This window comes from Aythya ferina (genome assembly GCF_964211825.1).
Source record: "Aythya ferina genome assembly, contig: HAP1_SCAFFOLD_29, whole genome shotgun sequence".
Lineage (NCBI taxonomy): Eukaryota > Metazoa > Chordata > Aves > Anseriformes > Anatidae > Aythya > Aythya ferina.
Window position 1 is genome coordinate 3,552,056 of NW_028181463.1, and position 15,593 is coordinate 3,567,648.

At 50.0% G+C, this 15,593-nt stretch overlaps 1 protein-coding gene across 1 annotated transcript; it reads left to right on the forward strand.

Moving 5' to 3' along the window:
* Positions 1 to 255: 255 nt before the first annotated feature.
* LOC311427892 (uncharacterized protein) lies at positions 256 to 14,761 on the forward strand (the record flags this gene model as incomplete). Its single annotated transcript, XM_084539479.1, has 3 exons — positions 256 to 1,172; positions 1,556 to 1,653; positions 13,818 to 14,761. 3 exons carry the CDS (start codon positions 256 to 258, stop codon positions 14,759 to 14,761), a joined length of 1,959 nt encoding a protein of 652 aa, XP_084395605.1.
* Between the last annotated feature and the right edge of the window lie 832 nt (positions 14,762 to 15,593).

Sequence of the window (15,593 nt, forward strand, 5' to 3'; positions counted from 1 at the left end):
ATTTTCTCCCATGTTTCTCTCCAGCTGCACATCAGGAAGGACTCCTATGGAGCTACAGCAGCCCCTGCTCCCCGTGCCCCTCTCAGCCAACACCAACTGCAGCTCAAACAAGAGAGATGCAGAAAGGTTCTCCGGAAAAAAGAGGCTCTGTTTGGGGGTCCTCTATGACAAACAATAGGTTTTCCTCAGAGAAAAGTGTTTTAACATTTTTCTGCATTTTCCTCTTTAACAGAAAACTGTGTTCAATGTCAGAGAATGCCCAACATCAGCTCTGTGAGCGAGTTCCTCCTGCTGGCATTCGCAGACACGCATGAGCTGCAGCTCCTGCACTTCGCACTCTTCCTGGGCATCTACCTGGCTGCCCTCCTGGGCAACGGCCTCATTCTCAGTGCTGTAGCCTACGACCACCACCTCCACACCCCCATGTACTTCTTCCTCCTCAACCTCGCCCTCCTCGACGTGGGCTGCATCTCCACCACTCTGCCCAAAGCCATGGCCAATGCCCTCTGGGACACCAGGGCCATCTCCTATCAAGGATGTGTTGCTCAAGTCTTCTTTTTATTCTTCTTGTTTGGCTCAGAGTATTATCTCCTCACCGTCATGGCCTACGACCGCTACGTTGCCATCTGCAAGCCCCTGCACTATGGGAGCCTCCTGGGCAGCAGAGCTTGTGCCCAGATGGCAGCAGCTGCCTGGGGCAGTGGCTTTCTCGATGCTGTCCTGCACACGGCCAACACATTTTCCCTGCCCCTCTGCTATGGCAATGTTGTGGACCAGTTCTTCTGTGAGATCCCCCACATCCTCAAGCTCTTCTGCTCAGATGCCTACCTCAGGGAAGTTGGGACACTTGTGTTTAGTGTTTCTTTAACATTTGTTTGTTTTGTTTTCATTGTGGTGTCCTATGTGCAGATCTTCAGGGCAGTGCTGAGGATGCCCTCTGAGCAGGGCCGGCACAAAGCCTTTTCCACGTGCCTCCCTCACCTGGCCGTTGTCTCTCTGTTTGTCAGCACTACCATATTTGCCTACCTGAAGCCCCCCTCCATTTCCTCGCCATCCTTGGACCTGGTGGTCGCACTTCTGTACTCGGTGGTGCCTCCAGCATTGAACCCCCTCATCTACAGCATGAGGAACCAAGAGGTGAAGGATGCAGTGAGGAAACTTCTTCAATACATGTATCTTAATCATCAGTGATGTGTTCAGAAGATGTATTTCTTATTATATGCAATTTTGATTCATATTATATCATATCATTTTTATCATTACTAGTGCTATCAAAACATTATCATTAATAATAATCATAAAAGAAATAAAATGTTATTTGGGAAAATGATACAATATTTTAAAAAATATTTTTTTTCTGTTAGTATTTTAAAAATATTTTATTTTGTTTTTAATAATGTAATTCTTAGCATTCTGAATGTTATATTTTGTGTTTGCTTTGACCATATCATCTAACATGCATAGAGAACCAGGCTTCCTTGGTAGAAAAAGACAATAAAGATACCATCAGAAATTCATTGCTCTCAGTATCCCTCTCTTCCCATCTCCTCTGGAGCTGGGGGAGCAGCCTCAGCATCCACGAGGGGCTAGGGGCCAAGAGCCCAGCTGCCACAGGAAGGAGCAGTGTATTTGGATTAGACCTTGTGGATCTAGGTGACAGTCCTGTCGTCTCTATAGCAGGGCCGGCACAAAGCCTTTTCCACATGTCCCCCTCACCTGGCCACGGTGTCCGTCTTCCTCAGGCCTGTCATGGTTGCCTGCCTGAAGCTCCCTCCATCCCCTCCCCATCCCTGGACTTGGTGGTGGCAGTTCTGTACCCAGTGTTGCCTCCAGCAGAGCACGTCCTCATCTGTATCATGAGGAGCCAGGAGCTTAAGGATGCCTTGTGGAAATTAATGACTAGATGTGTCTTGGATGCAAGAAATGTCTGATCTGCTTCTGCACATGACTTGCAATGTCAATAATTGGAGGAAGAGCCAGTATACCTGTTTGTGTGTTTTGTTTTGTTTTGTGGTTGTGTTTGTGCATATTCTTATTACATTAATTCAGCTAATAAGCACCCATTACAATGATATGGAAGTACCTGTTGAATATAGCTCATAGACTCTGTGCATGTGAAGCCATGCTCTCTGTGAATTTAACCTTAATGGAGTTAAAATTCAACTGCCATTTTGTCTGACATCTGTCCTCTGAGACCAGGCCTGGCTCTGCAGGGGCAGTGCCCATCTGCAGGGGTGCAGAGGAAAAGAGTCCCATCCCAGCAGCACGGCCAGGGAGCACCAGCGCTTGGGGCATGCAGAGCTGCTCTCTTGCCACTGCCGCCCTGTCCTGCTGAGCCCTGCTGGTGGGGTCAGGCCCGGCTGCTCCTCTCACTTGGTGCCAGTGCTGCTGTGGGGCTGTGCTGGGAGTGCAGGCAGGGACAGGCAGTGGGCACGGCAGTGGCACAGCTGGCCTCCACTGCAGCACTTCCCTCCTAAGGGGGGATCTGCTCCAAGGTGGACTGACCAGAGCTCCTGTGCTCAATCTGGTGTGAGCAGGCAGAGGAGAGCTCTGCAGCCCCACGGCACAAAAAAGCCCCAGCAAAGGAGCCTGGCGAGTGATTCCTTGTCAGCCCTGGGGCAATGGCAGTGACCCCCTGAGCTGGGTCTGTCTCCCAGCCTGCCCAGCACGGCCCTGCAGAGTGCCCCTGTGCACCAGGCACCACAGCCCCCCTTGCTCTGCAGAGCAGCACCACCAGCTGGGGCTGAGGCTGGCACTGAGGCTGGGGAGGGCGAGTATCTTCTAGGCTGGCTTCAGGATTCTGGACTTGAGTGTGATCTCCACTGTGCACAAGGAGCTGAGAGACCGCCAACAGGCACGGGGCTGGAACATTGCCTGCAAGGTCCCTCCTGCCCTAGCACCTCACAGGACTGGCACGGAACTGGCTCCTGTGCATCAGAGAGGCTGGGAGCCCAGCAGGTGTGCCATGAGCTTGGAGGATCACAACCAGATCATTTCTACCTGGGCAGGTCCTGGCCCAAAAAGGGGGTGTTTTGTAGGTGTGGCATTATAAGCTCAGTGGTGCATCAGAAACACTAAGTCCAGCCAGAAGTGAATGGCTGTTAAATGGCCTGTGAGGTGACTGCTTTCTGAAGTAGCTGACAGGTCACCCTTGACTCCTGGCTGGGATCTGTGCCTTTAGGCTCACATCTGCCAGTGTCCATGGTAGGGCAGCAGAAGGCACTTGCTGTGCATGTAGTTTCTGAGATCGGCTCTTTCTAAGTACCTGGTAGGCCCCATAGAGGAAGAGGTCTTGGATAGGGGTTGTCATGTCAGAGGTGTCAGCTTTTGCCTGAAGTCATCCTTTAGGACTGCTTTCAGTTTTCTACACAGAGAGAGCCACTGCCTCCAAGATGCTTGGGGCAAACTGAACCATGCATGAGGGTTTGGAAAAAGATAGCCTGGGTGCACAGAAGCCATTCCGTATCCAGAAGTTGGAGGCAGGAAACAAAATTTTGGGGTGGTACAAGAGCTGCTGGGCACATTGTGCAAGGTTCACCTACACCTTTGGGCTATTTTTCATCCTGACTTAGGTGCCATGTCAGTCTCAAGAAAGGAGTAGCCAACAGATATGAGACAGATACTCTGAGATCATGAAAGCCATCAGAAAGCTGCCCCTAAGAAAATGACTGATATGGGAAAGTCAGGAGAAGCCTGGCCAGGAGAGATGTGAGATTTGGGGGAGGGAAAAGGAGTTTGGCCAGTAGAAATTAATGATTTCTGTGAGGTTAGAACGTTCAGCTAATGTTGATTCTGCTGTAACGCTGCCTTAAAACAGTCATGTAAAGCCATTCCCCTATTCTAACCAGTGACATTAATTCCCAAATCTAAATGCTACTCCACACCCTGACAGGAAACCACTACTCTTATGCCTGACCTCAAAGTATCCCTTCAAGACAAAACACAGCCTATAGCCACTTCCCTTTATCTTGAGTCTCTTGCTCACCCTGATCTGATCAGCTTGTGGGCCACAAGGAAGAGATGGGTGGGGATGCTCTGAGGAGCTCAGCTCTGCCTTAGGATCTCCTGCCCCAGCAGGAGGAATGTGACTGTGGCAGGGACTCTGAGGTCACTTCTGTCTCTGCACGTGATAGGGCAGCAGCAGGAGCGTGTCACAGAAAGGGACTGTGAGGTCACCTCTGTCTGTAGGTGGCAGGTCAGCCTTGACATAGACCTGAGATCTGGACTTTTGGGCTGACATCTGGCAGTGGCCCTGCTAGGCCAGCAGAAGGCTCCTGCCTGGCATGCTGACTGGGGGATCCCCTCTGCCTCCAGACCCAGAACGACCCAGGCAGAAAGAAGGCCCCAACATGGATTGTCCTGTCCCTTCTGCTTGAGTCCATGACTGCACAGCAGCAGGCACAAGGCTTGGCTGTGTGTAGCCAAGAAGCTGCAAGGCCAGCAGCAGGCCCATGGCTTGGAAGATGCTGCTGAGGTGACTTGTGTGTGCTTGGCTGAGAGGCTGCAAGGAGCCTGCTGGGTTGGGATGCCTACTTCAGGAGTGGTTTCCACCTTGATAGAGCTTTCTTTGGTAGTTGGAAATAGCAGGAGAGAAAAAAAATGCCACAAAGTGTTCCATGGAAAGCTGGCACTGGTCACAAGGAGGGAGAAATGTCCCTCAAAGGGTCATGCTGTGGTGCCAGAGGTCACCCTCTCATCAGACCCTGGCTTTGTGCTTCAAGGAACAGCTGGTGAGAGCTGACGAGACATCAGTGAAAGGAAGGCATGAAAGCAAGTTGGTGAACAGAGATGAGTGTCTGCAGACTTCAAGAAAGTAGGGCAATGTGTGGAACAGCAATGGAAAGCCTGCAGAGAAGAAGGCAGAGTGTGCTGGTAAAAAGGGAAGGCCCAACAGCCGTGAAGGTTTTTCCCCTTGGCAGTAGCTTAGGAGGAGATATGTTATACTCATTGTGATGGGACCTCATAGATTCCTTGCAACCCTGTGCAGCAGTTCAGAGGTGTCATACCACTGTTCTTCTCATGGCATTCCACTGCCCACCACACCCCACAGACCCCAGGAAGAGCCTTGACCGGACGTGGGGGTGCAGGATCTCCCCTCCCAGTGGCTGGGGTCAGGCCTTGGATCTTTTACTTTACCAAAACCAACAAAGACATTTCTCAGCACAGTGCTTCGCCTGTCTGCAATCATGGCCTCCAATTATCTACCCTAACTAGTCCCTGGGGAGGCTTTGTTAGTAACAGCCCTCAGTAGGGCCCATTAATACTCCAAGTCACTTCAGCTTTTCCTCCTGACTTTACTTGCTCAAGCAGTTACATTATTCTCCTCTCAGTACCTGAGCTTCATAGACTCAGCACCACAATACACTGTGGAACTCATTAAAATGCAGAAATTCCTAATATCTCCTCCATAGTTTTCTTCAAGGTTTCACACCTTGTGCATCTAACTGCAGAGCTTGCATGACATAGTTAGGGGAAAAGATTTCACAAAGCACATAATAAAAATATTTTCTTGTTTCAAAGGCTGAATGTTGTTGCATTTCAGTTTGGAACATCATTCTCCTCTTGCTATTGATACAGCATGACTTCTTTGGAGACCTCCATCAGGAGGAAAAGCAGAGTCTGGAGGTCTGACACCTCCACTGCCAGCAGTCATCTTTGTCCCTGTAAATGCAGCCCAGCCCAGCACATGAAACCCTTTCGAAAACAAGTCACATGTTTTCGGGGGGATAAAATAAAATAAAATAAAATAAAATAAAATAAAATAAAATAAAATAAAATAAAATAAAATAAAATAAAATAAATTTGAAATGACCATTGGAACCAGAGAAATTCAGATTAAATATTAGTAGGTACCTGGTCATCCATGGTCTCTCTTGGGTCTTTTGTAGAAAACTCGGGATGAAAAGTAAAGACATTTACTTTTTTTACCCTACTCTATTGTCCAATCAATCCTACTTCCTGTGCTGTAGATGCAGAAGGCAAAAAGAATTGCATCGTACCTTACACTACCCAAGTACGTGTAACCCAGAACAAGTCTTACAAGGAGCAGCTGAGGGAGCTGGGATTGTTCAGCCTGGAGAAGAGGAGGCTCAGGGGTGACCTTTTTGCTCTCTACAGCTACCTCAAAGGAGGCTGTAGCGAGGTGGGGGTTGGTCTGTTCTCCCATGTGCCCGGTGACTGGATGAGGGGGAATGGGCTAAAGTCATGCCAGGGGAGGTTTAGGTTGGATATTAGGAAAAACTTCTTTTCTGAGAGGGTTGTTAGGCATTGGAATGGGCTGCCCAGGGAAGTGGTGGTGTCACCATCCCTGGAGGTCTTTAAAAGATATTTAGATGTAGTGCTTAGGGATATGGTTTAGCGGAGGACTGCTTAGTGTTAGGTCAGAGGTTGGACTAGGTGATCTTGGAGGTCTCTTCCAACCTAGATGATTCTGTGATTCTGTGATTGTCTAGTCAAACCTTCTTCTAGGGCCAGGGACAATTTCCATTAGATTAGGTTGCCCAAAGTCACTTGCCAACTGGCCTTGAACTAGGGCTCACCTTTCTGGGTTTGAGTTTAAGCAACGGTTTGTTGGGAGGATTTGGTGTTCTGCATAGGGTGTCAGGTCTGTGGCTGGGGTATGGAGAAGCTTCGTGGTTTATGGTTTTCTTTAGGTCTGCCAAGAAGTCGTCTAGGGTTAAATAAAGTGTTTCAATGCTATTGTTAATGGAAGGGATTAGGATGAGCAAGAGAGTAAAGGTAAGGAAAGGGGCTATGGGCTGAGTTCTGCTTGAAGGGATACTCTGAGGTCAGGTATTACTGCAGGGGATTTCTGTCAAGGTGTTGGAGCAACATTCAGGTTTTGGGATTAGGGTTACTGGTCAAAACAGGGTAAGGGTTTTACATGACTGTTTTAAGCCAGTTTTAAAGCACCATCAATATTACATGAAACCTCTTACCTCTACAAAATCGTTAATTTCTGCTTCCCAAACTCCTCTTCCCTCCCCCAAATCTCACTTCTCTTGGCCAGGCTTCTCCTGTCATTCTCATATTGGTTATCTTATTGGGATCAGCTTTCTGATGGCTTTCATGATCTCTGAGTATCTGTCTCACTCTGCTGGCTACTCCGTTCCTGAGAGAGAAGTGGTGTTGTAGTCAGTAGGGAAAAGGGCACAAAGTTCTGTAGGAGCATCCTGCACGTGCCCATCAGCTCTGCGCCTCCACAAAAGTGTACATCCTATGAAGAAGCCTTGTTTCCAGAATGACTCCTATGGATCCAGGGTAACATTTTGCAGGCCTTCGTGCAGGATTTACCTCCTCTCAGGCATCTTGGAGGCAGTAGTCACCCCTATGGAGAAAACTAAAAACAGCTATGAGATATGAGTTTAGTCAAAATTTGAGATCTCTGACATGACAACCAGAGGTGTTGCTCTGCAGAGCAAGGGGGCTGTGGTGCCCGGGGCACAGGGGCACTCTGCAGGGCCGTGCTGGGCAGGCTGGGAGGCAGACCCAGCTCATGGGGTCACTGCCATTGCCCCAGGGCTGCACGTAATCACTTGCCAGGCTCCTTTGGTGGGGCTGCTGCGTGCCATGGGGCTGCAGAGCTCTCCTCTGCCTGCTCACAGCAGACTGAGCACTTGAGCTCTGGTCAGCCCACCACTGGGTCAATGGCAGTGATATTTCCTTGTTTCTCACAGCCTTCTCCCGTGTCTTTCTGATTGCCCTTCCCACTGCCCAGCACTGCCTCCCAGGTGGGAATAAGTCAACCTTCAGAAGGGCCTTTGGGCTTCCTCAGTTGTCCTGGTGCTTATTAGGACCTTCCTGACTCCCCACAGAGCTCAGAGGGAGCCTTCTTGTCCAGTGTGTGGCCCTGCACTGGCTCTGTCTGGGACAGAGTTAGTCTCTGCAGAGCAGCCCCTGTGGTGCTGTGTTTTCAATATGTGACCGTACTGGGTCTGGCTGGGATGGAGTTAACTTTTCCTGTAGAAGCCCACCCAGTGTTGTGCTCTGCTTGAGTAGCTAGAACAGCACTGGTATCATGGTTGTGTTTTGTCCACTGCTGAGCAATGCTGTCACAGCATCAGGAATCCCTCTAATCCCCCCTCCCCAAAGAGCCAGCAGGCTGTGGGTGTGCAAGAGACAGGGAGGCGACATCACCAGAGCAGCTGACCTAAACCTGCCACAGAGATATTCCATACCATATGATGTCACACTCAGCAATAAAAGGTGGAAAATGGAAGGAGAGGGGAGAGCTGGGCTCCCGTTAAGAAAACGTCTGTCCTCCTGAAAATCAGCTGTATCTATTGAGGCCCTGTTTCAAGGAAGTGGTCAAGCATCATGTTTACAAATAGCTTTTTTTTTTTTTTTTTTTTTTTTTTTTAATAACTTCTTTGCTAGTTCACAGGAGATGGGAATACACTGCAGCTGAGACCTATGAATTTCTGCTCGCTTCTTTATTGTCTACAGCTACACAGAAAGCCTGGCTTTAGATATACATGAGATGTTTAGGAAAAGAAAAGAGATAAATGAACAGGTAGGAGGCTAACAATGACATTAATTAAATCCACTCCACAACTTGAAGAACATATTTATCAAGAAAAATAAAACCAAATTACTTTCCTAACTGTTTCTGAGATAAACTCAGAATGTAAGGGCACATTATTTATATGTATTCAAACAATTTCCTCAGTGCATCCTTGAGCTCCTGGTTCCTCATGCTGTAGATGAGGGGGTTCAGAGCTGGAGGCAACATGGAGTACAGAAAAGATATTGCAAGGTCCAGGGATGGGGAGGAGAATGAGGGGGGTTTCAGGTAGGCAAACATGCCAGTACTGAGAAACAGTGAGACCACGGCCAGGTGAGGGAGGCACGTGGAAAAGGCTTTGTGCCGGCCCTGCTCAGAGGGCATCCTCAGCACTGCCCTGAAGATCTGCACATAGGACACCACAATAAAAACAAAACAACCACAGCCTAAACAAAAGCTAAAAGCAAGCTGATGTTGGGCATTTGCTGGTTCTGGCCATGGGGTTCTCCCAAGGAGGGAAAAGGCAATAAGAAAATACAACACAAATATCTGTTGATATCTGATTCAATATCATCCTTTTAAGCAGACATTAGGCATGTCCATTTCATGAGCCCTGACTGATGCTGCCTGAGGGTGTTCCTGGTAGCAGGAGACTCTGTTGTGGGCAGTGTAGTCAACAGTTCTTACCTATAGAAAGAAGTAAAGAGGAACATGGGGTATTCTCAGATTATTTCAACTCTTGATATTAACAAATTGTTGCTCCCAATTCCCCTAACGGCAGAGAAGGGCTGTGGCAATATTTTTTTTCTCCATATTGTCATTCCTGGTGCACTACAAGTGAAACCTTGTGGATCCTCAGAAACACAGAATCACAGGATCACAGAATTTTCTAGGTTGGAAGAGACCTCAAGGTCATCGAGTCCAACCTCTGACCTAACGCTAACAGCCCTCCACTAAACCATATCCCTAAGCTCTACATCTAAACGTCTTTTGAAGACTTCCAGGGATGGTGACTCCACCACTTCCCTGGGCAGCCTGTTCCAGTGCCTCACAACCCTTTCAGTGAAGAAGTTCTTCCTAACATCTAACCTAAAACTCCCCTGGCTCAACTTAAGCCCATTCCCCCTCGTCCTGTCACCAGGCACGTGGGAGAACAGGCCAACCCCCAGCCTCCCTTGAGGTACCTAAAAAGAGCAGTAAGGTCACCCCTGAGCCTCCTCTTCTCCAGGCTGAACAAGCCCAGCTCCCTCAGCCGCTCCTCGTAGGACTTGTTCTCCAGGCCCCTCACCAGCTTCGTCGCCCTTCTCTGCACCCGCTCAAGCACCTCGATGTCCTTCTTGTAGCGAGGGGCCCAAAACTGAACACAGTACTCGAGGTGTGGCCTCACCAGAGCTGAGTAGAGGGGGACGATCACCTCCCTAGCACTGCTGGTCACCTAGCCCTTCTTGGCCACCTGAGCACACTGCTGACTCATATTCAGCCGACTATCCACCATCACTCCCATGTCCTTCTCTGCCTGGCAGCTCTCCAACCACTCATCTCCCAGCCTGTAGCTCTGCTTGGGGTTATTGCGCCTCAGGTGCAGGACCCGGCACTTGGCCTTGTTGAACTTCATGCAGTTGACCTCAGCCCATCGGTGCAGCCTATCCAGATCCTCCTGCGGAGCCTTCCTGCCATCAAGCAGATCGACACACGCACCTAGCTTGGTGTCACCTGCAAACTTACTGAGGGTGCACTCGATGCCCTCATCCAGATCATCGATAAAGATATTAAAGAGGACCGGACCCAATACCGAGCCCTGGGGGATGCCATTAGTGACCGGCCTCCAACTGGACTTGACTCCATTCACCACGACTCTTTGGGCTCGGCTATCCAGCCAGTTTTTAACCCAACGAAGCGTACGACAGTCGAATCACAAGCAGACAGTTTCTTGAGGAGAATGCTGTGGGAAACAGTGTCAAAAGCCTTGCTGAATTCAAGGTAGACCACATCCACAGCCTTTCCCTCATCCACCAAGCGCGTCATTTTGTCAAAGAAGGAGATCAGGTTCGTCAAGCAGGATCTGCCTTTCATAAACCCATGCTGACTGGGCCTTATCGCCTGCTTACCCTGTAGGTGCCACGTGATGGCACACAAGATAATCCATGAGCTTCCCTGGCACTGAGGTCAAACTGACAGGCCTATAGTTCCCCGGGTCTGCCCTCTGGCCCTTCTTGTAGATGGGCATCATGTTTGCTAGCCGCCATTCAGTTGGGACCTCCCCAAAGAGGATATATGGCTCAGTAGCTTAGTGGGTAGTATTAGTGATAGGACGGTTGGACTAAATGGTCTTCTAGGTTCTTTACAACTTTGTATTTTTATGATTTCTATGACTCTATCATAGGACAAGGGGAATGGTTTCAAATTAAAGAGGGTAGGTTTAGATTCGATAGTCAGATGAAATTCTTGACTTGAAGGTGAGGCACTGGCACTTGTGCAGTGGGTCCAGAGGTCACCCAGAGGGAGTTTGGATCAGCCCATGCCCTTGTGTTTGAAGGAACAGCTGGCGAGAGTGGAGAGGCAGCAGTGAAATCATGGGAATACCGGAGTGAGAGCAAGGTGGGGAAGAGAAGTGTATGTCTGCAGCCTTCAGGGAAGTGTGGGTCTGCATAGGAAAGCATGCAGAGGAGAAGACGGGGTTCTCACAAGAATGGAAGGTTTTAGCAGCAGTGACGCCTTTGTCCCCTTGGCCATGGGTTGTGAGGAGACGTGTTATCCTCATGGCATTGGGACCATGAATTCTCCTTTCAACCCTGTGCAAACAGTGGAAGGTGTCATACCATTGTCCTTCACATGATATCACAGGCATCGCTCCCTACCCCACAGACCCCAGACCCTCTGATGTAATGACAACCATCAGTAAACTGATCCCAGTTAGATGACTGATATGGGAAAGTCAGGAGAGATGTGAGATTTGGGGGAGGAAAGAGGAAGGGAAGAGGAGCTCGGAAGCTTACCTTTGTAGAGATAAGAGGGTTCATGTAATGTTGATGCTGCTGTTAAAACTGACTTCAGTCTTGTAAGGCCTGAAAAAAATAACAATAATCCCTCAACCTAAACATTAGTCCAACATCCTGACAGGAATCCGCTATTGTAAAGCAGAACTCAAAATATCACCTGAAGAAAAACTCAGCCCGTAGCCCCTGTCCCTTACATTTACTCTTTTGCTTACCCTAATCCCTGCCCTTAACACTACCATTAAAATGCTCTATTTATCCCTAGACTTCTTGCCGGACCTAAACAAAACCCTAATCCATAGTGCTTGCCCATACCCTAACCAGAGACCTGACACTACAAACAGAACACCAAAACTTTCAACTAAAACTTTGTTTACTCTCTAAACCAGAAAGGTGAGCCCCAGTTCATAGAGGACGACAGAGAGATGAGCTCTGCCTCAGGATCTCATGGCCCCAGCAGAAAGAATGTGACTGTGGCAGTGACCGTGAGGTCACTTCTATCTCTGCAGCTGGTAGGGCAGCAGCAGGAACAGAAAGGGACTGTGAGGTCACTTGTGTCTGGAGGTGGCAGGTCACCCTTGACTTCTCCCTGGGATCTGCACTTTTGGGCTGACATCTGGCAGTGGCCCTGCTAGGCCAGCAGAAGGCACCTGCTTGGCATGCTGACTGGGGGATCCCCTCTGCCTCCAGAGCCAGGAGGACCCAGGCAGAAAGAAGGCCCCCAGATGGGTTGTCCTGTCCCTTCTGCTTGAGTCCATGACTGCACAGCAGCAGGCACAAGGCTTGGCTGTGTGGTAGCCAAGAAGCTGCAAGGCCAGCAGCAGGCCCCTGGCTTGGAAGCTGCTGCTGAGGTGATTTGTGTCTGCTTGGCTGCCAGGCCACAAGGATCCTGCTGATTTTGGATGCCTACTTCAGGAGGGGTTTCCACCATGAAGATTCCATATGAGCAGTGGTGCCTTCTCACAAGGAACCAGGCCAGCTTCCTACAGAGCTGCCTTATGAGATATTTGGGTCCATGGCTATGGCTATTGTCTCTGCCACTAAAGCTTTTGAGGAGACAGCTAATCATTAAAGCACCAGAGCCTAATTGACTCCTTGTGGGCTCATTTAATTGGTGATTCCAATTCCTTGGGCTGGGCCTCTGTTACTGAGCTGGGCTGGGCTCGTGGGACAGAGAAAACACATTTCAGAAAGTCCCATGAAGCAGAGATATAGCTGTGGCCAGGAGCAGCTCCTCTGCACAGCGCAGCAGGGCTGGGGGCTCTGACTGCATCTGGCATGGGGAGAGGAGAGAAGGAGAGAGGGCTTGGAGGCAGCTGGGAGTGGGAGGATGCTGAGAGCTGCCTGCAGGAGAAACCTGCACAGACCTTGACAAGGTAAGTGTCTGGCTGCAGGGCCATGCAGCTGCAGGTCCTGGAAGGGTTTCCTCCTGCTGGGTCTTGTTTCTGGGAGGGCAGTGGGCAATGCAGTAGGCTTTGAGAGTCCTGCTGGGTTGCAGTGCGAGGTGAGGAAGCCTGGCAGAAGCCCCTTGCAGTGTCCTATGCCAAGTGCCCCTGGACAGCAATGAGCAGAGTGGCCAAACCTCCCCCAGACCCTGCCGGGGGTGCAGCTGGGATATGGGACACTCCAGCTTTCAGCTATCCAGCTCTGTCTGTGAAGCATCTTCCTGGGCTGCAGGCTGCTCTCCAGCAGGATGCAGCTCTCTTGTGGCATCCTTGTGTTATCCAGGTGCCCCAAGAAGAAGAAACCTCCGTGCTAAGACCGTGTCCATGCTGCTGGATGACTGTCTGTGGGCAGCTGGAGTGAGACCTTTGCACCTGTCTGGGAGGGAAGAGCTGAAATCCTGATCAGTCCCCTGCAGACAAGGTGAGGATTCTGTCCATCTGCACTGGGACTGGAGCTTCTCTGCTCTGCAGTTTCTTCTCAGGGAAAGACCTGAGTGGGATCATCCTGCAGCTCACAGAAAGGTGACACGGGGCAGCTGAGAGCAGGACTGATGGGCAGAGCTGCTCTGATCTGTCTTCACCTAGGGACAGACCTTTTGCCTCCTAGCACCCACTGGATTTAACCAGGACTGTGCAAATAATGTCAGGGAGTTCAAAACTCCAATACCTCGACTAGGATAGGGCAACTGGGATAAAATAAAGTGAGGGAAATACTTGCAGGTCTGCCTTCCAATCAGCTCAGTTATTTGCAATGATACTGCAAAGCTCATTGATCTGACATTTGTCTGACTTTGAGTTATCCACCCTTCTGTTTTATTTCCTATTTTCCTCAGAGAAGTCTGTTCTAACATTGCTCTGCCTTCTCTTCAACAGACAAGCAAGTACAAAGTCAGAGAATGCTCAACATCAGCTCTGTGAGCGAGTTCCTCCTGCTGGCATTCGCAGACACGCGCGAGCTGCAGCTCCTGCACTTCACGCTCTCCCTGGGCATCTACCTGGCTGCCCTCCTGGGCAACGGCCTCATCCTCAGCGCCGTAGCCTGCCACCACCGCCTCCACACCCCCATGTACTTCTTCCTCCTCAACCTCGCCCTCCTCGATGTGGGCTGCATCTCCACCACTCTGCCCAAAGCCATGGTCAATGCCCTCTGGGACACCAGAGCCATCTCCTATCAAGGATGTGCTGCACAAGTACTTTTTTTAGTCTTCTTTTTTGATGCAGAGTTTTCCCTTCTCACTGTCATGGCTTACGACCGCTACGTTGCCATCTGCAAGCCCCTGCACTACGGGAGCCTCGTGGGCAGCAGAGCTTGTGCCCAGATGGCAGCAGCTGCCTGGGGCAGTGGCTTTCTCAATGCTGTCCTGCACACGGCCAACACATTTTCCCTTCCCCTCTGCCAAGGCAATGTTGTGGACCAGTTCTTCTGTGAAATCCCCCAGATCCTCAAGCTCTCCTGCTCAGATTCCTATCTCAGAGAGGTCTGGGCAATTCTGTTTAGCATTTTGTTAGCATTTGGTTGTTTTGTTTTCATTGTTTTCTCCTATGTTCAGATCTTCAGGGCAGTGCTGAGGATTCCCTCTGAGCAGGGCCGGCACAAAGCCTTTTCCACGTGCCTCCCTCACCTGGCTGTCACCTCCCTGATGATCAGCACTGCCATATTTGCCTACTTGAAGCCCTCTTCCATCTCCTCCCCATCCCTGGACCTGGTGGTCACAGTTCTGTACTCAGTGGTTCCTCCAGTAGCGAACCCCCTTATCTATAGCTTGAGGAACCGGGAACTAAGGGATTCCATCAGGACTCACCAAATGCACCTATAATCCTATGCCTAATATTAGAAATCCCAGCCTTTCTGAGAAAGAAAATAATATGATGTCTTCTATTATTAAATGTCAGTTTTATTATTTTCTCTCAATACTTCACATTTGATTAAATATTATTCCTAGCCCCCTACAAGTCAATTGTTTTCCTGTAGAAGATGGCTTCCTGTGTAGATAAACCTAATAAGAAAGTCATCAGAAATTCATTGGTCTGAGCTGCCATCTCTTCCCATCTCCTCTGGAGCTGGGGGAGCAGCCCCAGAACGCAGGAGGGGCTCAGGACCAAGAGCCCAGCTGACACATGCAGGAGCAGCCCCGAGGGCCACCGGGGCTGCCCCTCACTGCCCGCTGGGCTCTGCCTCTCTGCTGCCTTTGGGTCGGGGCTACTGCTTTCCTGGAGCCACGGCCATGGCCAGCAGCAGGATGTGGCCTTGTCACTGCTGCTCTCTTTTGGTTTCCTCATTGTTCTCTTGTGCTCTTATGTTTGGATAAGCCCTTAGATCTCATGCACCTTGGTGACAGTCCTGTTCTCTCTGCAGTGGCATCACTGTGGTTGCAAGCAGCAGCAGGCACTGTGCAGGCCTGGGTCACAGCTGGCCTCCCTACTAGCACCACAGTAACAAATGTGGCTGCTCACGGCAAACCCAGAAGCCTGGACACCTCTTCCAAATGTGCTATCAGGAATGGAGCCAAGGGGTTGCTCCCTGCTCTTCTCTATTCTGGGGGTTTGTCATGGAGTGAAGGACAGAGGCTGAAAGTCCCAGGGTGGTCCCTGAGGAACCAAGGGCAGCACTAAGAGCTTCCATTATGACAGAACTTGCCTAAGGAGATG